At 41.6% G+C, this 26424-nt stretch overlaps 1 protein-coding gene and 1 non-coding gene across 3 annotated transcripts; one reads left to right on the top strand and one right to left on the bottom strand.

The window, feature by feature from the left end:
* Window positions 1-476: 476 nt before the first annotated feature.
* On the bottom strand, window positions 477-16281 carry WEE1 (WEE1 G2 checkpoint kinase). Of its 2 annotated transcripts, none has more exons than XM_012784020.2 (11): window positions 15715-16281; window positions 14101-14306; window positions 13546-13609; window positions 13185-13357; window positions 12400-12521; window positions 8022-8168; window positions 4093-4188; window positions 3847-3932; window positions 2236-2406; window positions 2000-2145; window positions 477-963 (listed from the first exon to the last, which is right to left on the bottom strand). In XM_012784020.2, the coding sequence occupies exons 1-11, from the start codon at window positions 16279-16281 to the stop codon at window positions 810-812; spliced, it is 1932 nt and encodes a 643-aa protein (XP_012639474.1). In that variant the 3' UTR covers window positions 477-809. The 2 variants fall into 2 exon arrangements, with proteins under 2 accessions (XP_012639474.1, XP_075858301.1); XM_076002186.1 differs by lacking the exon at window positions 15715-16281 and adding an exon at window positions 15073-15696.
* A 4522-nt stretch (window positions 16282-20803) lies between these two features.
* LOC142870846 (U4atac minor spliceosomal RNA) lies at window positions 20804-20929 on the top strand. The gene has a single exon (XR_012919174.1). It is a non-coding gene; the product is annotated as a U4atac minor spliceosomal RNA (small nuclear RNA).
* Window positions 20930-26424: the final 5495 nt, after the last annotated feature.

Genomic DNA, 26424 nt, shown 5'->3' on the forward strand with positions numbered 1-26424 from the left:
TTTTTAAAGAGGGAAGGACATTACCAGAAAAATTACAAAACCAGTAATAATTATACTACATTAATACAGCACTGGGGGGGAGGTGCATTCTTCCAACACACTAGCTTCAAAGTTCAAAGAAAAAAGGGCTAATAACTGCTTTTCATCAAGAGCAGCTATACATTTCACATAATTATTTCAAAAAGAAAGCCTATTAACAACAATGATTGTTTTAATGCTACAATTTTACAGCAAAGACAAAACTAAAATAGCAGCAAATTCACAAGGCAATACTTCCACAGAATTATCATCCCGTGGTTCATGCAATGCCTACAAAGTGCTCCCAGTTCAATATACAAGTATAATTCACAATTAAAAAGAAAGAAATATAAGATTGACACACAGGTACACTGAAGGCTGAGCAGTACGGAGTCTTTTAGCATTTCCCTTTTCGAAGGGAGAATATGTTTGTAATAAAGCCCTCGAGTCCTTTCTACAGGTCACTACATGGAAAGATACCTTTTATTACAATGCAACAGCAAACCATAAGCAGCACACCACCACAGTGGTTAACCCTGGAAAGGCTAGTGTAACATCCAACAGTGACTGACATCCTACAAAAGACAGACCTGTAAGACTAGACGAAAGCCTGATACAGCAATGGTCAAAATACAGCTTTCAACTGTAATTCACAAATAAAAGTCCTAAAGGGTATTTCAGTAGAACTACTGACACCAATCAAAAAAGTAATTGCAAACTGGATTCTAGCAGTGATTTCAACCTAGCTTCCTCTTGTCACAGTTTTTCGGGGGAGGTGGGAAATGAGTAGTTCAGTATATAGTAAGGCTGACAGAGCGGTTCATTTTCTTTCCAATAAGTCGAGATGTTCTATTACTCTGGGTGGTGGACCTAGTGGCCATCCGGTCAGTGAAGAGTGCTCTTTCTTCAGCTGCAGCTTTTGCCATCTGGGCTTTCTTGAGTTCTCTAAGAACATAAAAATAGAAAACAAGACTTTTCACCTACTGTATTAATCCTAGGAAGAGATCTTAAGAGGACAAACACAAATTATATTATCAATTGGGAGGTATCTACATGCTATCAGTATTCTAAAATGCACTGAGGAAAGGAAAAATAAAGGAAAAGGAAAGGAAAAATAAAGGAAAATTTTATTCAAACAGGCTGGGCCTGTTTGAATGTGACCTATGGTTACTTAATACTCTCCAATATTTTTCTTTTTGATAATATTTATCATTGCAACTAGCTTTCCAAAAATGTCAAGTCATTCAGGTTAAATATGAAAATCATCTACTAACCTAAATGACATTTATTTCATTGTTTCATAAAGTAAGTAGAATAGAGTATTGCAAGAAAAAATTTTCATGAGAATCTGGGAAGAAAAAACTGGTACAGGCTCACTTAGCTTTTCCTATGATTTAGGATTTGGGAACTATCACCACTTGTAAACATATGCTAGTCTTAACCCTTTTTTTTTTTTTTGGAGGCAGAGTCTCACTCTGTTACCGGGGGTAGAGTGCCATGGCGTCAGCCTAGCTCACAGCAACCTCAAACTCCTGGGCTCAAGCAATCCTTCTGCCTCAGCCTCCTGAGTAGCTGGGACTATAGGCATGTGCCACCATGCCCGGCTAATTTTTTCTATATATTTTTAGTTGTCCAATTAACTTGTTTCTATTTTTAGTAGAGACAGGGTGTTGCTCTTGCTCAGGCTGGTTTCAAACTCCTGACCTTGAGCAATCTGCCCACCTCAACCTCCCAGAGTGCTAGGATTACAGGCGTGAGCCACCGTGCCCGCCACAGTCTTAACATTTTTAAAGTTTGTAATCTCAAAGTTTAGAAACAATACAAATTTAATAGGTCAATATTATTTTAAGGCAGAAGTCCCCAAGCTTTCAATGTATAATAATACATCAAACTACTACATCCTCTGTTGAAAGAAAGTCTAAATCATCTCTCATTAGAATTTGAAAATTGAAGAGAAGTAAAAACAAAAACCCTCACTTACTTCTGCAAAAGTGAATTTTTGAACTTTTCAGCATTCAATTCTATTCTTAATTGTTCTGCACTCTTTCTAGAAGCAGAGAGCAATACTGAATGCTTTACCAGTGCCATTGCTGAAGGTCTTCTCTCTGGATCTGGATGAATCATAACCTTAAAGAGAAGGAAAATTAAGGTAAAGACATACAATTTAGTAAAATACTGAACCATGTCAATAAAGTGCCTCATATATAAAATGCTCACTTTTAGCAACTCTGTAAATTCTTGAGAAAGCACTTGTGGTATCCGAGGTAATCTACCCTGTCTTATTTCATGCCATTGGTCTCCATTTCTGGGAAGAGGTTCGGCACCAGCAGCACAGACCACTGTGAGGGCAAGGGCAAAAATATCTGCTTTTGGTAGATGGTTATAATTCTGTAAAATTAAAAAAAAAAATTTTAAGGGAATGTAAAACTAGTCAAAATAAAAGTAAGATTCTACTTCAATATGATTTAGATGAAAAACAGAACTAAATTAAAATGTTCAATGCCACATTCAGGTTTAGGAACTATTCAAAGAATAGGCTGCTAAATTTGGACAGATTTCTTTATTTTTCAAATTACAAAGTATATGTACTCACAGGGGAAAAATTTAAATACAAATCTAAAACAAATTTCCTCCTTCTTTTTCACTAGTGCAATTCAACTCTCAAAAAGAAACTCCTATCCCTCTAAGGATTCATATGCAAACACAAAATCCACTTGTCACACATGGACAAGTTACAAATATATAATAAAGCAGACAAATGTATATATAATAAGCGTAATGATACCATACAATTACACTTTATATTGTTCTACTTATTCTATTTTAATTCAAAACTCTTATCAAGAAATATTTTGTCACACTCTTTTAAAACTACGTGCCATATTCAAGTCCACTTTCCAACAACAACAAAAAAAAAAAAACAAAAAAAAAAACTACGTGCCATAATTTACTTAATCATTATCTTACCAGTAAACACTTATTTACATGGTTCTCAATTTGTGTTTGCATATGAATATTTCTATAGGAGAGACTCCTAAAAGTGAAAATTCTAAGCTGACAGGTACATAATTTTTAACTGATGATAGATAATAATACTTTGATCTCCAAAAAGACTATGTCATTTTAAAGTTCTAGCACTAGTGTATGGGAACATCTCTTTTACCACAACTCCATTATAAATCTTTGCCTTCATGAATTTTTTTTTTTTTTTTTTTTTTTTTGAGACAGAGTTTCACTTTGTGCCCAGGCTAGAGTGAGTGCCATGGCATCAGCCTAGCTCACAGCAACCTCAAACTCCTGGGCTTAAGCAATCCTTCTGCCACAGCCTCCTGAGTAGCTGGGACTACAGGCATGCGCCACCATGCCCGGCTAACTTTTTGTATATATATTTTTAGTTGGCCAATTAATTTCTTTCTATTTTTAATAGAGACACGGTCTCGCTCAGGCTGGTTTCGAACTCCTGACCTCGAGCGACCCGCCCACCTCGGCCTCCCAGAGTGCTAGGATTACAGGCATGAGCCACCATGCCTGGCCAAGCCTTCATGAATTTTTATTTTGGTAGAGACAGAGTCTCACTATGTTGCCCAGGATGATCTTGAACTCCTGGCCTCAAGTGACCTTCCTGCCTCAGCTTCCCAAAGTGCTGGGATTACAGGTGTGAGCCATCATGCCAGGCCTGCCTTCATGACTTCTGTTAGATTGAACACTCCTAGCTTATGGTTTAGACTTCCTATTTTATATTTCCATTTTACTAGTCATTAACGTATATTCTTCTATCAACTGATAAATGGTACAAAGGAAACAGTATTATTAAAAAAGAAGAATTACCTCCTGTAAAACTTCATTTGCAAGAAAACGACTATCGCCTTCTTCAACTTGAGGACTAGAGATCCTTGTTACATGCCCAAGATCCCCTAGAAGTATTGAAAAAAAGTAGTCAAGAGTTAAAATATTTTCAACATACAAATTTTCAGGAAAATAGAATAAAAAAAAAAAAAAAAAGAAGAGTTAAAATAAAAGCCTTCTCTCTTTATTTTATCTTAAGGTAATAATTTAGTTATCTTTCTTTCTTACCTATTTTAAACATAACTTTGTTGGATGCCCAGTCATCTTCATCTCCTTCTTCAGAGGCAGCATTTGGGATTGAGGTTCGAGATATGAAAATATTACCTGTCAAACAGTTAATCGTGTAAGCCAAACTAACAATTAACAGTATAACCAGAGTCCACAAGCAAAGTCATATGCCAGAATCACCCAGAAAGCTTTTCAAAATGCACATTCTCATGTTCTATCCCAAACCACAAGAATAAGAATCTAAGGGAATGGGGGCCAGGGTTATATTTTCTAGGAATATACTTTTTAGCCTAGTATTAATCCCTAAATACTTGCAACTACATTAAACCCTTGTGATCTACATATTGATCTTTAGCACTTTTATTAACTTAAAAATACAAAAGGTGATAACATAGTAATTTATGATGCTGGCAAAGCACAAATTTTAATCTAGTGCTACAAGGCTAGTATGAAAACAATGAATCATTTAGACAGTGAGTAGGGCTGATCATACAGTATCCACATCCCAATATGGCTTTGTGATTCACTATTTCCTACTGTAGACACATTATCATTTTCTTCAAACTCAAGTAAACTCATGATCTACATAAGCTTTGGTGGTATACTTCACTTTAATAGTTTTATCAATATAGTGTTGAATTTATAAATGTTATATTTATTGAAATCATCTATCCAGTTATTTTTATTTTATTTTATTTTTTTTGAGACAGTCTCACTCTTGCCCAGGCTAGAGTGCCATGGCGTCAGCTTAGCTCAGAACAACCTCAAACTCCTGGGCTCAAGCAATCCTCTGCCTCAGCCACCCAAGTAGCTGGGACTACAGGCATGTGCCACCATGCCCGGCTAATTTTTTCTATATATTTTTAGTTGGCCAATTAATTTTTCTTTTTTTTTTTTTGAGACAGAATTTGCTCCATTGACCAGGCTACACAGTGCCGTGGCATTAGCCTAGCTCACAGCAACCTCAAACTCCTGGGCTCAAGCCATCCTTCTGCCTCAGCCTCCCGAGTAGCTGGGACTACAGGCATGTACCACCATGCCTGGCTAATTTTTCTATATATTTTTTTTTTTTTTTTTTTTTTGAGACAGAGTCTCGCTTTGTTGCCCAGGCTAGAGTGAGTGCCGTGGCGTCCTAGCTCACAGCAACCTCAAACTCCTGGGCTTGAGTGATCCTTCTGCCTCAGCCTCCCGGGTAGCTGGGACTACAGGCATGCGCCACCATGCCCAGCTAATTTTTTATATATATATCAGTTGGCCAATTAATTTCTTTCTATTTATAGTAGAGACAGGGTCTCGCTCTGGCTCAGGCTGGTTTTGAACTCCTGACCTTGAGCAATCCGCCCGCCTCGGCCTCCCAAGAGCTAGGATTACAGGCGTGAGCCACAGCGCCCGGCCTTTTCTATATATTTTTAGTTGGCCAATTAATTTCTTTCTATTTATAGTAGAGACAGGGTCTCGCTCTTGCTCAGGCTGGTTTCGAACTCCTGACTTTGAGCGATCCTCCTGCCTCGGCCTCCCAGAATGCTAGGATTATAGGCGTGAGCCACCACACCTAGCCTCCAGTTTTGTTTTATTCATAGGACAACTTATTTTGTTGTGTCTTTTATGAATATGATGATTTTTAAACTTCACATCCCTTAATATTTTCAACTTTATAAGAGTATACTTATATGTCTGACACTTTATACAAGATATGAGTCAGTATAGCCAAACCTTACTAATTCATATTTAGTTCTATAAATCCAAATGTATTTTCCTTTTTTTTTTTTTTTTGAGACAGAGTCTTGCTTTGTTGCTCAGGCTAGAGTGAGTGCCGTGGCGTCAGCCTCACTCACAGCAACCTCAAACTCCTGGGCTCAAGCGATCCTCCTGCCTCAGCCTCCCGAGTAGCTGGGACTACAGGCATGTGCCACCATGCCCGGCTAATTTTTTATATATATGTTAGTTGGCCAATTAATTTCTTTCTATTTATAGTAGAGGCGGGGGTCTCACTCTTGCTCAGGCTGGTTTTGAACTCCTGATCTCGAGCAATCCGCACGCCTTGGCCTCCCAGAGAGCTAGGACTACAGGCGTGAGCCACTGTGCCCAGCCTGTATTTTCCTTTTGAAAATCAAAACTTTAGTGAGTTGTTAATGTACAGGTAAGAAATTCTATACATAACTCACAGAATTAAGTTGTGTAAAATGACTAAAATTCTTATAAATCAACAAATATTTCCAAAGATTAAAAAAGAAACCACATTAAATTTACCCAGCCTAAAATGTTTAATTTGAATGCATCAACTCTTAGATATAACTTTCAATTTATAGGAAATATAAGGGGGGAAGGAACAAACTAAATGATACAAAGAAGCAACCAGTTAAATCCAGAAGAAGGGACATCTTGCAAGAGAAGTCTATTATTTTTAAAAAGTAAGGAAGCTAGGCATGGTGGCTCATGCCTGTAATCCTAGCACTCTGGGAGGCCAAATCAAGAGGACTGCTTGAGGTCAGGATTTTGAGACCAGACTGAGCAAGGGCCAGACTCCATCTCTACCAAAAATAGAAAAATTAGTCAGGTACAGTGGCAGTTGCCTGTGGTGCCAGCTATTCAGAAGGCTGAGGCAGGAGGATTGCTTGAGCTCAGGAGTTTGAGGTTGCTGTGAGCTACAATGGTACCACTGCACTCTAGCTAATGGCACAAGGGATATTGTCTCAAAAAAATTAAATTAAATTAAAAAATATTAAAAAATCAAATCAAATAAGTAAAAAGTAGGGAAAGGGTGAAACCTTAAAAAGAAAAATGGATATAACCAGATGCAATGCATGGCCCTTACACAGATACTAATTTGAACAAATCAACTGTTAAGGACCTGGGTCAATGAGGAAAATCTTGATATAGTCTGGTATAACAGAATAGTGGAGCTTTAAACACAAGTTTTTGTTTTGAGACAGAGTCTCACTCTGTCACCTGGGCTAGAATACAGTGGCATCATCATAGCCTACTACAACCTCAAACTCCTGGGCTCAAGTGATCCTCCTGCCTCAGCCTCCCCAGCTGATACTACAAGCTTGTGCCACCATGTCTGGCTAATTTTTCTATTTTTTCTCAGGCTGATCTTGAACTTCCAGCCTCAAACAATACTCCAGCCTTGGCCTCCCAAAGTGCTCGGATTATAGGCGTGAACCACCTCACTCAGCCTTTAACACAAGTTTTTAGTTTCCCCATCAGGGTCCCACTTTGAGGCTATGCAGTTTCTAGAAAATGCAGCAAATTTTTTCCAGTTTTTAATAAAAATGAATTTATTATCTCAAATTTTGGGGGAAATAACCCAAGGGAAGAGGCAAATAAATGGAAATCATAAAACAATACTGAAAGTGGGTCAAAGGCATTTAAAAACTAAAAATGAAAATACCGTGTTTTCCTGAAAATAAGACCTAACCATAAAATAAGCCCTAGCAGGATTTCTAAGTATTTGCGCAATAGAAGCCCTACCCTGAAAATAAGACCTAGTGATGGGCAAGGCTACGCAGCGTATCTGCACAACCCATGCATTTCATCGCGGAGCGGTAAAGAAGACGAGCAGCCCTTCTCATCTGCCCCATGAGAGCTCTATTGCTCAACATGAGAAATTGGGGCCAACGGTTCTAAAGGAAATAGAGTTGCAAGAAATTCAGGATGGAATTCGGGGTTTGGAGAGTTATGATGATGTTCCAGAAAATGACAACTTAACTATATTTGAATAAATGTAGATTGTTGAACCGTACTTAAAAAAAATAACACATCCCCTGAAAATAAGCCCTAGGGTGTCTTCTTAAGGAAAAATAAATATAAGACCCTGTCTTATTTTGGGGGAAACACGGTATATACATGTTTTTATATTGTTACAATGAAGTGATTTATTCTCTATAACCCCAAAGAACACAGGTGAGAGCATCTGTAATACTTACTAGGTTTTATATCCATGTGCACCAAAGACATCGAATGAATATACCTCAAGCCCCGGCCAACTTGCAAAAGGAGATCCTTCAAATCTACTTCTGTAAAGTAAGTCATACTTCTGTAGTTTTCACTTATAGCATCAGCTAAACTTCCACCTAACAAAGACAGGAAAAATTAGTATTTTCTTCTTTCTGAAATATTCTTAGCAATCCTGCTGCCTCAGCTGGGACTACAGGTGCATACCACTGTGCCCAGTTCAGTTTCTTGTGCATTCTTTTCAACTCCTTTTTACACAAATGATAGCATGTCCATTATCTTGAAGATCATTCTATACCAATATACAACGACTACTTATTTCTTATCTCTATAGAATTGTTCTATAATTAAATCATAATGCATTAACCAATCCCCTAATTGATGGACATTTTAAAATTATTTCCAAGCCTTTGCTATTATATACTATGGTCTAATGAATAACCTTATACATTATATATTTAGTTAGTATATCTCTTAGAAACAAAAGTGATGGGTAAATGGGTATGTACATTTGTAACATATGCATGCATACTGTGTGTTACATACACACATACACATTGTACCCACTGAGAAGCGTGTACCAATTTATACACTCACTATTAATATATGAGAATACCTGTTTCCTCTCACTCTTGACAATAGTCTATAAATTTTATAGGTAAAAATCAGTATCTTAGTATACTGATTAGAATACTACTTTTACTATCAATGGGAAGATAATCTGCTTTTATAAAATTGGTCAAACCAGTTAATTTTTACTTATTATTTTTTATTATTTCAGCATATTATGGGGGTACAAGTGTTTAGGTTATGTATATTGCCCTTGCTCCTCCTGCCAGGCCGAGCTTCAAGCGTGTCCATCCATCCCCCAGATGGTACGAATCACACTCATTATGTATGTATATACCCATCCCCTACTCTCCCTCTATTTACTTATTTTTGAGACAGGGTCTCACTCTGTGCCTCAGGCTAGAGTACAGTGGTATCTCTCATAGCTCACTGCAACCTCAAATTCCAGGGCTTAAGAGAACCTACCTCGGCCTCCCTAAGTAGCTGGGGCTATAGGCGTGTGCCACCAAGCCTGGCTAATTTTTCTACTTTTTGTAGAGATGGGTCTCACTCTTGCTCAGGCTGGTCTCGAATTCCTGGCCTCCAAAAGTGCTAGGATTACAGGCATGAGCCACCACGCCTGGCCAACTATTTTATATACATATATTTTGTCATTGTTGTCTTTTTTTTTTCTTTTCTTTTTGAAACAGTCTTGCTCTGTTGCCCTGGCTACAGTGCAGGGGTGTCATCATAGCTCACTGCAACCTCAAACTCCCAGGCTCAAGCAATCCTCCTGCCTCAGTCTCCTGAGTATCTGGGACTACAGGTGCGTGTCACGAAGCCTGGCTAATTTTCCTATTTTTAGTAGAGACAAGGTTTTCCTCTTGTTCAGGCTGGTCTTGAGCTCCTGACCTTGAGCTATGCGCCCGCCTCGGCCTCCCAGAGTGCTAGGATTACAGGTGTGAGCCACTGTGCTCGGTTGCCTAAATTTTTAAAAACTGTGTAAGTTTATATTTTACAGGCAATAAGAAGTTGTTTTAAAAAAATGTTCTGTTTAAAGTTTAGGAATAATAAAGTCAGGAAAGTCAATGATATATTAGTCAGAAAAGGAGTTTTTAAAATAAAAACATACATCTGGATATCTTAGTCTTAAGTATGTTCTCCATCCTTAACTTGTACAAATCTTGAACTGGGGGGAAATAAAAAGAAGGCTTTAGAAGGGAGCAAACCAATAAGCCTGACAAGGCAAGCTAAAGCCTAAGTCAAATTTGGTAAAAAACACTATGGCTACTTCTGTTTTTAGAAGGTCCAGCAACCACAGCTGGGCCAGTTCCTTCTATCTCATTGCTAGAAGGGCAAAGAGAAGTGAAAAGAGTAAAACATTTATCTGACATTTCAGGTTCTCTTCCATTATCTATCACCATTTTTCTTTTCTTTTCTTTTTTTTAGAGAGGGTCTCATTATGTTGCCCAGGCTGGTCTTAAACTCCTGGGCTCAAGTGATCTTCCCATCTCAGCCTCCCCAGTAGCTGTGACTACAGGTACACATCACCACACCCAGCTTATCCATCAACATTTTTCTACACTTGTTTATTCAGGTTAGAAATTTCAATGTATCACCAAACAAAGATAAAAGGCTTATAATACAAATGACTACTTGAGATAAGGAAACTCAGTCACAATATAAAGGGTAATCAGTTAATCAACATGTACAAATAAATAACAGAATCCTTTCCCAGTGAAACTATAGAAAAGATCTAAAGATCAGCCCTATTAGTATACTCAAAGCTTTATGTGGAGAAAGGAATGGCGAAAAAGGGAAACAGATAAGGAAGAGCTAACAAATGTATCTAGATAGCCTTATTTTCTTTTCTCTAAGTAGGACAAACAACTAAACAAAGTGGCAGTCCTCTTTCAAACAGGTCTATTTATTTTTAAAATATTTACAAATATATATAAAAAATATGTATATATAATTTTTTTTTAGAGACAGGGTTTGCTTTGTCACCCAGTCTGGAGTACAATCACACGATCACAACTCACTGTAGCCTTGAACTCATAAGCTCAAAAGCTATCCTTCTTGCCTTAGCCTCCCAAAGAGTTGAGACTACAGGTGCATACCACCATGTCTGGCCAATTTTTAAATTATCTCAATTCTTTTGTAGAGATGGGGTCTCATTATTTTGCCCAGGCTGGTCTCCATCATCTGGCCTCAAGTGATCCTCCTGCCTCAGCCTCCCAAAGTGCTGGGATTACAGGTGCGAGCCACCATGCCCAGCCAAGACCTATATTTTTAAGTGTTTTATACTGTTCCAAAATAATAAATTATATTTTATAATCAAACTTTATTATAAGACAAAGTTTTTGTATCTGAGAGATTAGCAAGATTACTACTCACTCCTCCTCATCTCCCAGGCCAAGAAAGTCTTCTCAAAATCATCTACAAACCATGCATTTGGTAGGTTGTTTGTTACATATCTGTGATTCCTGAACTGCTACTGAAATACTCTTAAGAGAACCACCCAACAAGGCGAGAGGAAGGAAGAAAAAAACTAAAAGGAGATGGCATCTAGCAAATATGTAATAGAGATGATATATGGTTGTTCTATATTAAATGCAGTAGCTGAAAAATGAAGGCTAAGAAACAGAATAGTCCACAAGATCATGGGAGACAGCTACATAAATATTTTGATGGTATGAATAGAAACATTTCCAGAGCTGTGTGAAACAAACTAGCAGCAATGCTGTATACTAGACTCTTAAATTCTTTGAAGTGTAAACTAATGAACTCATAACTTAATGAGGACTTAGGTTTCAGAAATGGACCTTTTACTTCCATTTTGTTGATTGTTTTTAAATATAGAGAACCTGAGTCCTTACCTACCCTTATTTATTCATGAGTTATGAGATGACTGGTCTTCTTTATATAAGGCAAAAACAAAAATAAATTTTTGCTATCTCCTCTCAAGTGTTCCCTAAATTATAAATTGTCTACATTCACAGAAGATATAAAGAAATAGAAATAATCTATTATATATAAAGATTTATATCTTTATAAAGATGGGTAATAACAACAGATGTGTAAAAGTATTAGAATTCAGAACAGGATTTTGGTAAAAGTCTAATGAAAAAGAGGGATACAAGTTGCCCCCTGAAGGACTTATTGAAATTTGAAAGCTATACAGAGACATCCAAAGTTGAACCTATACATGCTGTTGTTTCTTTTAGGGGAGAGAAGAGGGTGAGAGGACATGCTAAAGAACTGAAAAAGTATAACTTCCTTAATAGAGAAGCATTAGTGGATTCTAGTGGCAAACTAGGTTAGATAGATAGGAATGGGGTAGGATTATAGAATGCTTTAAAGAAATGGCTGAATTTAGATCAACAGAAAACTGAGTAACCAGCATCAGTATCAGAAGCATACAAAATGAAATGGAAAGAAAAGGCTAGATGCAGGGAGAATCCATTCAACAAAACATCTTTTTAACTACTATATCCCCCCCCCCCTACAATATGCTAGGTGCTAGGATACCAAAATATATATGGCAAGGCCGGTGTCCTCTCAAGAAGCTCTGTTTGACTGACAGGCATATAAACAGTATACAAAATTCTATTATTGAGGTATTTAAAAGTGCTTCAAAAGTGACACATTTTTAATCTTTATTTGCACTTGAAATTCATGTGAGGCCTCGATCTTTGAATTTATAAGAGATAAAATAAACAGAAATAGAGCAAATGCTTCCTCAATGTCCATTCTTTCAAGCTTACAAGTTTATAAGAAAACCATTACAGTACTACTCACCATTACAATATTCATTCTGTATAAGCATATGATCATCTTCTGCCCACGCAGAGAAATATCGCACTACATGAGAATGCTGTCCAAGCACTGCATGAGCATATACTTCTCTCAAAGCATTCTGCCTAGGAAAAACAAGATTAATAGGATGGGTAAGTCATTTTTATCCAAGCCTCAAATGAATTAATTCATCTGAAATTTCATACAATAAACTTGACTTTTGTAGCTATCATTATGCTAAATAACAACTTGCTTACGAAAGAGTAGAGGTTAAGACTAGTATGAGATTTTCCATTAAAGATTTGCCAGGAAGAAGAAACCTTGCTGGCAGAGGACTCAGGTAAGATTAAACTCCATTTTACTGTGAATTCATGGAAGCTGACTAGAAATAAGAAATTTAATTTAAGCTCTAAAATAAGACTATTCATATTATTTATCAATAAGAACTAATGATGGGAAGTAACATTCATAGGGTGTTGGGCACGTGGTGCAGTGAGGATGGTATGGGTAAATCCACACCTAAGCGATGTGGTGTACCTATCTGGGGGATGGGCATGCTTGTTGGGGAGTGCAAGGCAGTTTATGTGACCAAAGTGTTTGTACCCCCATAATACTTTGAGGGAAAAAAAAAGAAGAAAAGAACTAAATGGCATAAAATGAAAAGGGACTCGTTAAATCATTATGACTTCTCAAAAGTTAGAGAATTAAATTCAGTGTTTGACCACCTAAAACCTATGTTTGTAACAGCACGGGACAAAAGAGCAAAAGACAAAATGTTTAATACATACTCATCAACAGAGCCGGCCAATGGCTTTTTCGATCGTTTAATGGCATAAATGCATCCATCCAGCCTCTTCACACACTTAAACACAGAACCAAATTCTCCTGAGCCAATTTTCTCTAACTCATGAAATTCTGTTGTATACCGTGACTTCATATTGCTTTCAGTAATTGTAATTCTCTGTAACAAAAAGTGTATCCACATACATAATACAAAGACATAAAAATGATTTTTAGCTATGGTGATAGGACTATGTGTGAAATCTAAAAATCATTCTACTTATGTTTATCATACATATATCACAATTTGTTAAGAGTTAGAAAATTAAGTTTTGGAAATAATAAAAAGACAATAAAAAGCTAATTTACCTTAGCAGGTCTTGTTTCATCTTCAAACTCACAATCACTAGCTTCCATGTCTTCACCACAGGAACTGAAAAAGTATGTATTTTTCCATTAATATATCTGACAGATACATCAACTTGAGTTCCAAAACTTTATCTGATAGTGAAATTGACTTTTAATGGATAAAAACGGAAAAGAACGCATTTAATTTTATAATCACAAGATACAATCCAGCTGATGAAAATGTTGTCCTTGCTAAGATAAGCCCAATAAACAAAAGCTTGTACCACCACACATACCAAAATTAAAGCTTTTCTAAATAACTTTCTGTTTGCCTCATTTTTGACACCAGATTTCCTATAAGATATCTAGGGGTTTTTTATTCGTTCATCTCTCACACTACTCCTTTCCCACAGCCAATTACTTCCCACCTATCTCTTGAGAGCTAGGCAGGTGGTAGTAAAAGAAAAAATTTAGAAGCAAAAATATCCATGCTATTCAGTAGAAACTAAATTTTGATAAGTATACAAAACCACTCTTGGGTTGTATGGGGGAACCAAACTTGAATAAATGACTTACTCATTCCAATATGTTCTCTTTCTTCGGCGACACTGTCCTGAGGAATGAAGCAACACAGAGTCCGGAGTAAAAGGATTAATATTCACTTGAGGGGTCTGTCGCACATCAAATTCCCTTTTTCCTGATTTTTCTGTATCCATGAAGAGAGAACCACCTCGGAGTTTAACAGAACTGGAATCTATTCCTCGAGCTTTGGAGAGCAAACTCTAGGGAAGGAAAAATAAAATTTTTAGGACCCAAGTCCTACAAATAGTCAACCTTCTCAATCTAACCTTCAAAAAGCCTTTTATGTGGCTGAATGTGTAGATCAACGAAACACACAGCCTTTGTTACAGTTTGTGCTAAATAAACAGTGGCTAATTTAGGAAGTCTGAAGCTGGATACTACCTTTTCTGAAAAAGATAGCCAAGTAAAATCTGTCTCTAACCTAAGAAAGAATATGAATGCTGAATGATGACTAAAACTAAGTCCACTCTAGTGGCTAAAAGTTAACAAACAAACCCTTTCAACTCATCCAAAAATAGAAAGCAGTCAGAGAGCCCCATAAAAGCTTCCCTCTCCTCCCCCAGCTAAATAGGGCTTTGAAAGCCACCTCCACTGGACTCCTCCCCTCATTTCCAGAGGGATTTTGCCTTGGGCAAGTTGGCTAATAAACGGTAATGCACAAAGGCACATAAATTCCCCAGTTTTACGACTCACACAGTGCCTAGAAAACAAAAAATTCACTTTAAATGTAAGTTTTCCATATTAATCTTAAAAGTGCTATTCTTGTTTTAAATTCTCGAACTGTCTCCTGTGACTTCTAAAGTTTTAGAAATAGTAATCTGCATAGTACTCACTGGCTATTCAAAAAACAGGTGCTGAACACCTATGTCTTTAAGATACCTTATCAAAGTAGGATGTTCCTAATCATCACAGGTAGGCCGACCAAACTGGGGCACTGCAAAACCAAGGATACAAACAAACGCTTACCAATACTACGTCCGGAAAGAGGCTTAAGTGCTACCTTGACTTATTTATGAGTCTAAGACTGTATACGCTTGGCAGGCCAGCCTTCACTCCCAAGTTGAGGCGCAGTCTCCCTCCACACCTCAAACTTTCCCCCCATAACGCCACACGACACCAAACGATAAGCACAGGACTTTTCTTTCCAAGCAGAACTTTTGCCTGCGCCGCCCAAATTACAGGCCCGATCACTGGGTTTAAAAGGCACCATATGGCTCGGGAGTGTCAGTGGCCAGGCCGGCGCCCTGCAGCATCCTCGCAAACCACGTTACGGGCCGCGCTCGGGGCGGCCCCGACTCAACAGGCGGCAAATCGTCAGCCACCTGGACTGGCCGATCGGCCCCTTTGTAAGATGAAGAAGTTCCAGACGAGGCCCATTGTTCAGTTACATAATCTTAACGGACAACTTCTGGGCAGGGCCAAAAAGAGGGGCTGCCAACTTTTGGTGGCGGCGCAGGAAAGCGAGCGGGGGTGCGGCCGGGCGGTTATGTAACCGAACCCCGGCGGCGGCGCCGAGGCCGAGCGCGCCGCCGCCTTTTTAAAAGGCCCGGCCGGCGCGGGCTGTGGGCTCGGGCCCCGGGCCGCTCGGACCCCCGCCCGCCCTCTCACCTTGGGCGTGTGCGGCGTGTCGAAGAGCCGCAGCTTGCGGAAGGTCTTGTGCGGCGGGGTGCCCGGGTGGTCAGGCAGCGGCGAGCAGGGGCCCTCGCCCGCCCTGCAGCCCCGCGGCGACGTGTCCCCCGGGCCGCCGCAGCGCACTGGCGAGAACGAGCTGCCCAGGAAATAGGCAGCAGCCGGCGACTTGACGGGCGACGAGGAGCCGAAGCCCTCCTCCTCCCACGAGTCGCCCTCGGCCCCGCCGCCCGTCCCGTCCACGCCTGGGCAGGCGTCCCGCAGCACCATGTCCTCCTCCAGCTCCCCGGGGCTGCCGGGGGTCGGGCCGGGTGAGCGGCGGCGCTCGGGCCCGGGCTCGGCGGGGCTCCTCGCGGGAGGCAGCGGCGAGTCGGGCTCCTGAAAGGCCGAGTCCTCCCCGGTACTGTGGCCGCTGCCTTCCTCCTCCTCTTCCTCTTCTTCTTCCTCACAGTCGCTGCAGGGCGAGAAAATCAGTTTCTGCCGCAATGTGCAGGCGGCCCTGGCGCGGCGGGGCGGCGGCGGCTGCTGCCGGCTGAGGAAGCTCATCGCGGTCCTGGGGCCGGGTCAGAGGACTGGAGAGCGGGGGCCCGCGGAGGCCAGGACACTGCTGGCCCAGGGGGCGGGTCCGCCACGTGCGACTGGGCGCGCCGGGTCGCGGCTGCGGCTGGCCTGCGCGGCGGCGGAGTGCGGCCCCGGGGTGCTGCGGGCGGCTGGGCCGGCTGAGGCGGCAGTGCGGCCTGTCCGGCAGAGGCGGGGCGGCCCGGGCGCCGAAGCTGAGGTGTCCGCAGACCCAGCTACAGGTTCGGGCTCTGCGGCTTCCCGCGACCGTTAACCACGTGAGTGCCCAGCCCACCAATCCACACACAGCCCGGGGTTTGAAAAAACAGGAGGGCGCGACGTAGCCCGCGGGGGAGGGACCAGCTACGCGATTTTGGCGCGAACCAGCAGGCTCCGCCCTCGACTCGCGCCGAGCAGGCCTGGGCGGGCTACGGCGCCACGGGCCTATGAGCGAGCCCGGGCGGATGGAGGCCCGACCCGACACCGCCCGGACGGGGCTGGGCTCGGGAGTCCAGCAGGCCTTCTGGGAGGGGCGAAGGGAGCTGGGTTTGCCAAAGCCGAACCGAACTTCGGCTCGGACGGGGCCTCATCGCCACTCCTCCGGCGCCCCGGGGTTTGAAGCGGGGCAGACCGGGAGCGCCTTCGGGTCCCTGCGAGCCAGGACGAGCCGGGGACCGCGTGGCCTTCGTCCACTGCCCCCAGCGGCCACCTCCTGCCCCTGGTCCCTTTGGGGCGGGCCGCTGGGGCTTTGTGGGCGTGGCGGGTGGCAGTCACGTTCCCAGGTCGAGGTCTGAGCTGGGAATGGTGACGTGGGCCTCACGATCTTTCTGAACCGTGCGAGCCAATATGCTTAGGCCGGACAACGAAGTCAGCGAGAGGACGGACACGCGAGTTCTCGAAGCTAGGACGCCAGCTGTGGGGGCCGCCTCTGAGCCTCAGTTTTTCCCCCGGGGTGGCTGCTAGGGGCGGGTGCGGCCACAGCCACAGCAAGGTGAGCTCCCTTAGGCCGGCGGTCCCCTCGGCAGCCCGCCGGAGACTTGTCTGTGGTAAATAGAAACAACGGGGCAGTCGACCCTAGCACAAAACAAGTGCTCACCACGCGACCTCCGTGTTTATTTTTGTTCGCCAGCACGTGTGCACGCGTTGGCCAAACCGATTGGCCGGGCTGGCTGCAAACTTAAATGTAATTTGAGAAAAAAATTCCCCTAGTTATCGGTGAATCTGTGATTTAATTTCGTCCTTTATTGCACACACAAGTTTCTGCCAATTTTTCTGTTGTAAATAAACCCGCAATGAATATTTTTACCTCTCCCTGTTTTTTTTTTTTTTCTTCTTTAGGCTACGTCCGTGGAGTGGGAATGACAAGGTCAAAGGATGTAAACTATTAAACTGCCCTCCAGAAAAACAGTTTACATTCTCACTAGCAGTGGATTAGAGCACACTGTGAATTCTGGACATCAGTGGATATTTAATGTTTGTTAATGTGGTTTTGTTGTTTTGATTCATATTATTGGACAGTTGTCATGGGTATAATTGGCATTTACATTTACTTCTACTGTCTTTCTTATTGTAGTACTTTATATTAACACTTTGTCATATATGTTCTAACATTTTCAAAGGCTAAGTAATTAACTCAAGTTGAATTTTTAATGAAAACACATCTTAGTACTTAACATATCACGAGGAGAATTTCCTGAGATCACACAACTAACTGAAGACACAGTGAAGGATTAACAGCTGGCTTCTCCAAACATTTGCTAGCTGTATAAATGTGTCTTTTTTGTATGTTAATCTAAACTTAATTACAAGCTTCTGGAGGATGTGAGAACTCTATACTAGTAGGAAAGGCATTCTCCAATCCACAGTAGCCAAAGCCCAGGTGTGGTTCTTAGAACCCTCCCTCCAGCACCTACCCTGTGGCCACTCCTGGTGGTGACCAATTTACCTCTTTGATATGGATAGTTGACATTTTCTCGACTTTATGTGAAGTGTAAATAAAAAGAACTTTAGAAAACTACTATTTTTATTGATTTGTAACTAAGTTGTCTGTAAAAATAGTGTGCTTTCTAGGTAAATGGGAACTTTAAAGCCCCTTAGACACCTCTCCCCAACTACATTGTTGCTCTTGAACCCTTTCTATGTAAGAATTCTGTATCCCTGTTGCTAACCATGCAATCTCATGTCCCTCCCTCTTGGCTCTTTTGCAACACCCTGCTCTATTGCCTTAACAGGCTTTTATCTATCTCCAAGTATGTTGTTGATTTATCTCTTTCCAGAAAAATGTGGTTCCTGAGGGTGGGGACCTTCTCTATCTTTTTTATTGCAGTATTCTGTTGTGGCTTAGGTTTTCACTACTTTGTGAGTGATAAAGGACCCCTAACTTAAATATTTGTTGGTTATTTGCTTCCTAAATTAGCGTGTTTGCAGATAATTTTGCCTATTTAAGATTTTGCACAGAGATTACTACTCTATTCAATGCAAGTTGGTAGAAGGTTAGCAAGTATAACACTTTTATCATATTTTTCTCCATGGTTTGCCCCCCCAATAATAAAAATTTAAATGGTACCACAGTCTCCTACCTATCCCTTCAATCCTCAGCCCAATTCCCTTTCCTGGAGGTAAACATTCTTAACAATGTTTGTTTTGTTGTTTGTCAACTCCTACATTGCCACCTGTCTGCCTCCCTGAACTGGGAGATCCTTGTACTTGGCTGGATCAAAAGGGCCTGGGTTTCAGGTGAGAAGGGAAGAGTTCTTGGTGCACAGGTCACAGGGTGCAGAGTTCTTGGCACCCAAGTCCTGACACAGAATGGGAGAGGTAAGTTGGAAACACATATATAAAATGACTGGAGGAAAGAAGGAATTTTTTTTTTTAAGAGAGTCTCACTCTGTTGCCCGGGCTAGAGTGCCATGGCATCAGCCTAGCTCACAGCAACCTCAAACTCCTGGGCTTAAGCGGTCCTTCTGCCTCAGTCTCCCGAGCAGCTGGGACTGCAGGCATGTGCCACCATGCCCAGCTAATTTTTTCTGTATATTTTTAGTTGTCCAGCTAATTTCTATTTTTTTAGTAGAGACGGGGTCTTGCTCTTGCTCAGGCTGATTTTGAACTCCTGAGCTCAAACTATCCTCCCACCTTGGCTCCCAGAGTGCTGGAATTACAGGTGTGAACCACCAGGCCCAGCCAAGAAGGAATTTTTTAAGAGTTAAAACCCAGTGCTGGCCTGGGCATGGAGTCTCACACCTGTAATCCTAGCACTCTGGGAGGCCGAGGCGGAAGGATTGCTTGAGGTCAGGAGTTTGAGACCAGCCTGAACAAGAGTGAGACCCCTGTCTCTAGTAAAAATAGAAAAAATTAGCCGGATGTGGTGGTGTGTGCCTGCAGTCCCAGCTACTCAGGAGGCTGAGGCAGGAGGATCACTTGAGCCCAGAAGTTTGAGGTTGCTGTGAGCTTGGCTGACCCTACAGCACTCTGGCCCTGGCCTGAGTGACAGAGTGGGATAAATAAATGCATGCATGCATGCATGAATGAATAAATAACCAACCAACCCAGTGCTAGAGCCACTTGGTCTGTGAAGCCTTTCCTTGACTTTTTTCCATTCCTTGCTCCAGACATCCATGCTCCAGACTTTCCACCACACCCAACATGAACTAAATAACACTGTTTACTTGTCTTGCTTCCCTCCTACCCAGGGCTAGGACCATGTTTTATTTGTTTTTAGAGCTCCAGCAACTAGCCTTATGCCTTGGCACCTGAGAAAGTGCTCAATAAATGTTTGTAGAATAATTGAATGAAAATCTAGTGATCTTTAAAACAAAAGTGCTAACCAGGCCAGGCATGGTGGCTCACGACTGTAATCCTAGCACTCTGGGAGGCCGAGGCAGGCGGATTGCTTGAGGTCAGGAGTTTGAAACCAGCCTGAGCGAGACCTGTCTCTACAAAAAATAGAAATTAATTGACCAACTGGAAATAGATATAGAAAAAATTAGCCGGGCATGGTGGCGCATGCCTGTAGTCCCAGCTACTAGGGAGCCTGAGGCAGTAGGATCCCTTGAGCCCAAGAGATTGAGGTTGCTGTGAGCTAGGCTGATGCCATGGCACTCACTCTAGCCTCTGCAACAAAATGAGACTCTGTCTCAAAAAAAAGGGTGGGCACGGTGGCTCACGCCTGTAATCCTAGCACTCTGGGAGGCCGAGGCGGCGGATTGCTGGAGGTCAGCCATTCGAAACCAGCCTGAGCAAGAGTGAGACCCTGTCTCTACTATAAATAGAAACAAATTAATTGGCCAACTAATATATATAGAAAAAAATTAGCCGGGCATGGCAGCGCATGCCTGTAGTCCCAGCTACTTGGGAGGCTGAGGCAGGAGGATTGCTTGAGCCCAGGAGTTTGAGGTTGCTGTGAGCTAGGCTGATGCCATGGCACTCACTCTAGCCTGGGCAACAGAGTGAGACTCTGTCTCACAAAAAAACAAAAACAAAAACAAAAAAACATTAAAAAATAAAAGTGCTAACCATCCTTTTCTTGGGGTAGTGCTACTGTCCAATGAATGAGCTGTGAGGGCAATACTACTAACGCCTACACAACATGCCCGCATCAACTAGAGCTTTGCTTTACTTTGGTGCAATTTTTGAAAAAAAAGAAAAACCTCTTTTCCATGAAATAAAACAAAAGTGCTGAGTGAAAAACTCTAGCCCTACCTCCTCCAGCTGAGAACGTGACACAATGTTATGGTTTAACTGCAGCAACATTCTAACTGAAATTTTAAGTGACTTCTGATTTTTAAAATTTCACGCTCCTCTGAATACAGTACATACTGTACTGGAGAGATGGGTTACACCCACCTGCCCCAGAGCATATCTAATTCAAATTTCCAGTTCCTTTCTCCACCCAGTGTTGTTTCTAACTATAATGTTGCTAGGCAACTTTTGCAGAATCCACAAGTTTGTGGTAACCTTGTAATAACTGAGTAAAAAATCTTGCCTCTAGCTCTTGGAAGAACCAACCTGTTTATCCTCCTTAGACTCATGACTTAGCATATAAAGGGCTTTAATACCACTTTTGGCAGCCCATTCACCTTCCTTAGCAACAAAATAAGCAAGATTGTTGCCCTGAAGATTTGTAATTGAGATTCCTAAATCACCCTCTAAAATACTTTTAATATATACAACACATGAATATGTGTGCATATTCTTATAAATATGAATCTTGCACTTTTGGATGAAATCCTTCAGAACTAGGAACTCAGTGATGTAAAGTCTGTAGGAATGTTTCATAAGACCAGTCAGGCTTTACCCAAAGCTGAATCTTTTCTAGTTTATGCTTTTGATTCTGGAGAAATAATCAGTTTCTCTAAACAGCCTACTCTGATAGATTTCCAACTATTAAAAAAGACACATTGATCAAATGTCAGTTTTTCACTTAAATACTAGGCTAAAAAAAAGTTCAGCTCTTTTTCTTCATCTTCCTTATTATCTTTACCCTTCTTGTTCTCTCAGCAAATCTCAACTTCAACCCAGCTCTGTTACCAACTGCCTACTGGCCTCAGGAATCCAAATCTCAGGCTAGAATGTAGTAATTCCTAGACTGCTCCTGTTTGACTTCCCAGATATAGATTAGAGTTCTCTACTTTGTCATGTGCTTTAATACCCTGTGATGCACGTGTTATTTGATCATTTCACCAGCTCACCTGAGAATACAATATTATTAAATTCAATTCCTCCCTAGTTGTTCAATTAATTAAATGTAAGACTAGCACTGTCCCCTGCAAATCGTGTTCAGTGTTATAAGTGTGCTTTTTAATTATAGCAGTGTTATTTGAGAATAATCCACCCTTGTTAATGGCTTTATAGTCAGTAATTACAACATGTGATTCTTGGGACCATTGAGTCAACCAACCAGGATGATCAAATCAGAACAGAGTAGCAATGTAATAAGAACTTGAGAAGTGTAACTGAGGAAAATTGACCAGTTGAGAGCTTGTATTTTAATGAAATAAACATTATTTCTTGTCACACCTAATTAATCTTAAGGACTACTAACATGCAATTTCCATACATCCTTTAAATATTTACTTAAGGTAGATCAGGGGCAAATTGTTTTTGTTTTTTTTTTGTTTTTTTTTTGAGACAGAGTCTCACTTTGTTGCACAGGCTAGAGTGAGTGCCGTGGCGTCAGCCTAGCTCACAGCAACCTCAAACTCCTGGGCTCAAGCAATCCTTCTGCCTCAGCCTCCCGAGTAGCTGGGACTACAGGCATGCGCCACCACGCCCGGCTAATTTTATATATATATATTAGTTGGCCAATTAATTTCTTTCTATTTATAGTAGAGACAGGGTCTTGCTCTTGCCCAGGCTGGTTTCGAACTCCTGACCTCGAGCAATCCGCCCGTCTCGGCCTCCCAGAGTGCTAGGATTACAGGCTTGAGCCACCGCGCCCCGGCCTGTTTGTTTTTTTTTTGAGACAGAGTCTTGCTTTGTCACCCAGGCTAGAGTGAGTGCCGTGGCGTCTGCCTAGCTCACAGCAACCTCAAACTCCTGGGCTCAAGCAGTCCTCCTGCCTCAGCCTCCCGATTGGCTGGGACTACAGGCATGTGCCACCATGCCTGGCTAATTTTTTTTATATATGTATTAGTTGGTCAATTAATTTCTTTCTATTTATAGTAGAGACGGGGTCTCGCTCTTGCTCAGGCTGGTTTCGAACTCCTGACCTCGAGCAATCCACCCGCCTCGACCTCCCAGAGTGCTAGGATTACAGGCGTGAGCCACCACGCCCGGCCTGTTTTTTTTTTTTTTTTTTTTGAGACAGAGTCTCGCTTTGTTGTCCAGGCTAGAGTGAGTGCCATGGCGTCAGCCTAGCCCACAGCAACCTCAAACTCCTGGGCTCAAGCGATCCTTCTGCCTCAGCCTCCCGAGTAGCTGGGACTACAGGCATGCGCCACCATGCCCGGCTAATTTTTTCTATATATATTAGTTGGCCAATTAATTTCTTTCTATTTATAGTAGAGACGGGGTCTCACTCTTGCTCAGGCTGGTTTTGAACTCCTGACCTTGAGCAATCCGCCCGCCTCAGCCTCCCAGAGAGCTAGGATTACAGGCGTGAGCCACCGCGCCTGGCCCGGGGGGCAAATTGTTATATCCTTTATTTTTTATTTTTTTTTGAGACAGAGTCTCTCTTTGTTGCCCAGGCTAGAGTGAGTGCCGTGGCGGCAGCCTAGCTCACAGCAACCTCAAACTCTCTGGGCTCAAGCAATCCTGCTGCCTCAGCCTCCCAAGTAGCTGGGACTACAGGCATGTGCCACCATGCCTGGCTAATTTTTTCTGTATATATTAGTTGGCCAATTAATTTCTTTCTGTTTATAGTAGAGACAGGGTCTCGCTCTTGCTCAGGCTAGTTTTGAACTCCTGATCTCGAGCAATCCACCTGCCTCGGCCTCCCAGGGTGCTAGGATTACAGGCGTGAGCCACCTTGCCTGGCCTGTTATATCCTTTAGATATGAATGTATCACTTACATGGATTCTATACAAAAAGTTTAAAGATTAAAGATTCTCATTCAGTTTTTGCTTGGCGTCTTCAGCTAGGAGAGACCATGCTAGGGTACTTAAAAATGGTCTGTGCATATACAAACCCTTGTCTGTAACCAGCCTTATTAGTGAAAGGAGCCCTCATGCCTATTCCCAGTTATCTCAGCAGCTCTCAGCCTTACATAGGCCCCCTAATTTTAGAGAACTTGATAGTCCACTACAATCAGGCAACTATACTAACTGCAGGACTTTTCCTGAGAGAAAATACTGACCACTGACCACCTCATTCCTAGATAAGAGAGTTCTCAGCCAATATATTTTAAAACTATAGCTTTCTGCAGTTAGCCAAAACATGCTTCCTATTTGCTGTTTTATAACTTCTTTGTATTGGAATGGAATTGAGTAGCCCCTTTTTCTCCAGTATTCTTTTTTTTTTCCTTTATGGAGGCACAAAGGGCTGCTTTTCTCTATATTTTTAATGAGTTTAATAACTGAAAAGGTCACTTTACAGAAATGTCATAAACAGCAGGAATCATGAGTGCCCAACAGAATGCAGGCACACATTAAATATTTGTGTAATTAATTGCCTCTACTTTTAGGTTAGTGACATACCCAGGAAATGACCTGGATGACCATGGGGACTGCAAGTTGTTTGCTGGCCACATTGTGATTATTTAAACCAGCTTTGTTCAGATTACTGCAGCACAAAAGATGTGATGACTCTTCTCCAGTGAGTCAAGGGGCCCTGTCTCATTAGGGGAGGGAAAGGAGGTAAGACAGACATCTCATGCTGGTCTTTTGTTAGCAACAGGAATGTGTTTGGATACTGCTATATTTTGATGACTCAGTGGTGAGTCAACTTTAAAGTTCTGTAAAAGGCCTTGTTTAGCTCAGACAAGACTGAAAGGTGAGCTCATCCAGTGGCTGGTTGGGTAGAGAGCACCCAGTTGTGTGTGACATGATCTGCTGACTAGGAGTGTAAACGTGTGCACAGACAAAATGATACTGGTGAGGATGAATTATTCCTAAATGCAGAAATCAACTCTACTTGGCAGTAATCTATTGAGTGTTCACTGTGTTCAAGCACTATCCTTATCCTGCCATCTACATGTTACATTATTGCGGATCAGAATTTGCGAAATGTCCTAAGTGCTACAAAGAACTGGGTGCTTTTGTAGGAGCTAGGAGAAGGGAGAACATTTCAGTGCCAGCTATATGATAGGCACTGAGTCAGATGATTTACGTACTTATTTAATGTTTAAAATAAAATTTACATTTTACAGGTGAAGAAAATGAAACCCGGAGAGGTTAAAAAAATGCCTGCATTACACAATCACAGAGCTCATATTACTGAGACTATATTTCTGAGACTGTATTACTGCTATCTTAAAGCCTGGTTCTCCCTACCCCAGCAAGAATGGGTTAAGGTGAAGGGTGAAAATTAATTAACTTGATGAAGACAGGGTCACTGGACCCAGCTGGCGGGCCAGGCTAGTTAGGCAGGGTGATGCCTGGAGCCCTCCTTCCACACAGCAGGGTACACAACTTGATGGTGTGAATGTGGGGAATGGGATCCAGAGAGAATCAGACTTGTACCTTTTTTGTTTCATCATAAAACACAATTTTTTTTTTTTTTTTTTGAGACAGAGTCTTGTTCTGTTGCCTGGGTTACAGTGCAGTGGTGTCAGCTTAGCTCACAGCAACCTCAAACTCCTGGGCTTAAGCAATCCTCCTGCCTCAACCTCCCACACAATTGGGACTACAGATGTGCGTCACCACACCTAGCTAACTTTTTCTATTTTTAGTTGTCTGGCTAGTTTCTTGTTATTTTTTTTTAGTAGAGATGGGGTCTCACTCTTGCTCAGGCTGGTCTCAAACTCCTGAGCTCAAGTGATTCTCTCGCCTCAGCCTCCCAGAATGCTAGGATTATAGGCATGAGCCACCACCCCCAGCCCACAAATGTATTCTAAGCTCTAAAATGAAGAGGAAAGATTATAAAGATTGTTTTTATCACAAAACAGGGCAAGGGATTAAGAAGTATTAGTAGTAGAGGGTTGGAGGAAAGTGCTATTTTAAGCAGTGAGATCAAGGAATGCTTTTCTGAGAAGGTAGCATTTGAGCAGGAACCTAAATGAAATAAGGAAATCAGCAAATGGAGATCTGGGGGAAGTTTATAATATCAAAAGTTGGAGGCCCCCCAAAGTCCATTAAATACTAACTGCAGCTTGCAAAATAATGAGCCAGAGCTATATGGACAAAATGAAAAGATGTCTATATTATAATGAAAAGAAGTTGCAAAACTGTATAATGATTCCATTAAAAAAAGAGAGAAAATTAACCTAAAGCAAACATTTACCATAAGGAAAACATCTGAAGAAATACACAAGATTATCAAAAAATCCAACTTCTAAGGGGTGTTGTGTAGATTGAATGAGAGAACAATAGGTGAAAGTGCCTAAATGCCTCCTAAAGAGAGAGCCAGGAGGAAGGCCTTGTCATTACCATGTTTCCCTGAAAATAAGACCTACCCATAAAATAAGCCCTAGCAGGATTTCTAAGCATTTGTGCAATATAAGCCCTACTCCGAAAATAAGACCTATTTTAGTGATG

The sequence above is a fragment of the Microcebus murinus genome, chromosome 4 (assembly GCF_040939455.1).
Source record: "Microcebus murinus isolate Inina chromosome 4, M.murinus_Inina_mat1.0, whole genome shotgun sequence".
Taxonomy (NCBI): domain Eukaryota; kingdom Metazoa; phylum Chordata; class Mammalia; order Primates; family Cheirogaleidae; genus Microcebus; species Microcebus murinus.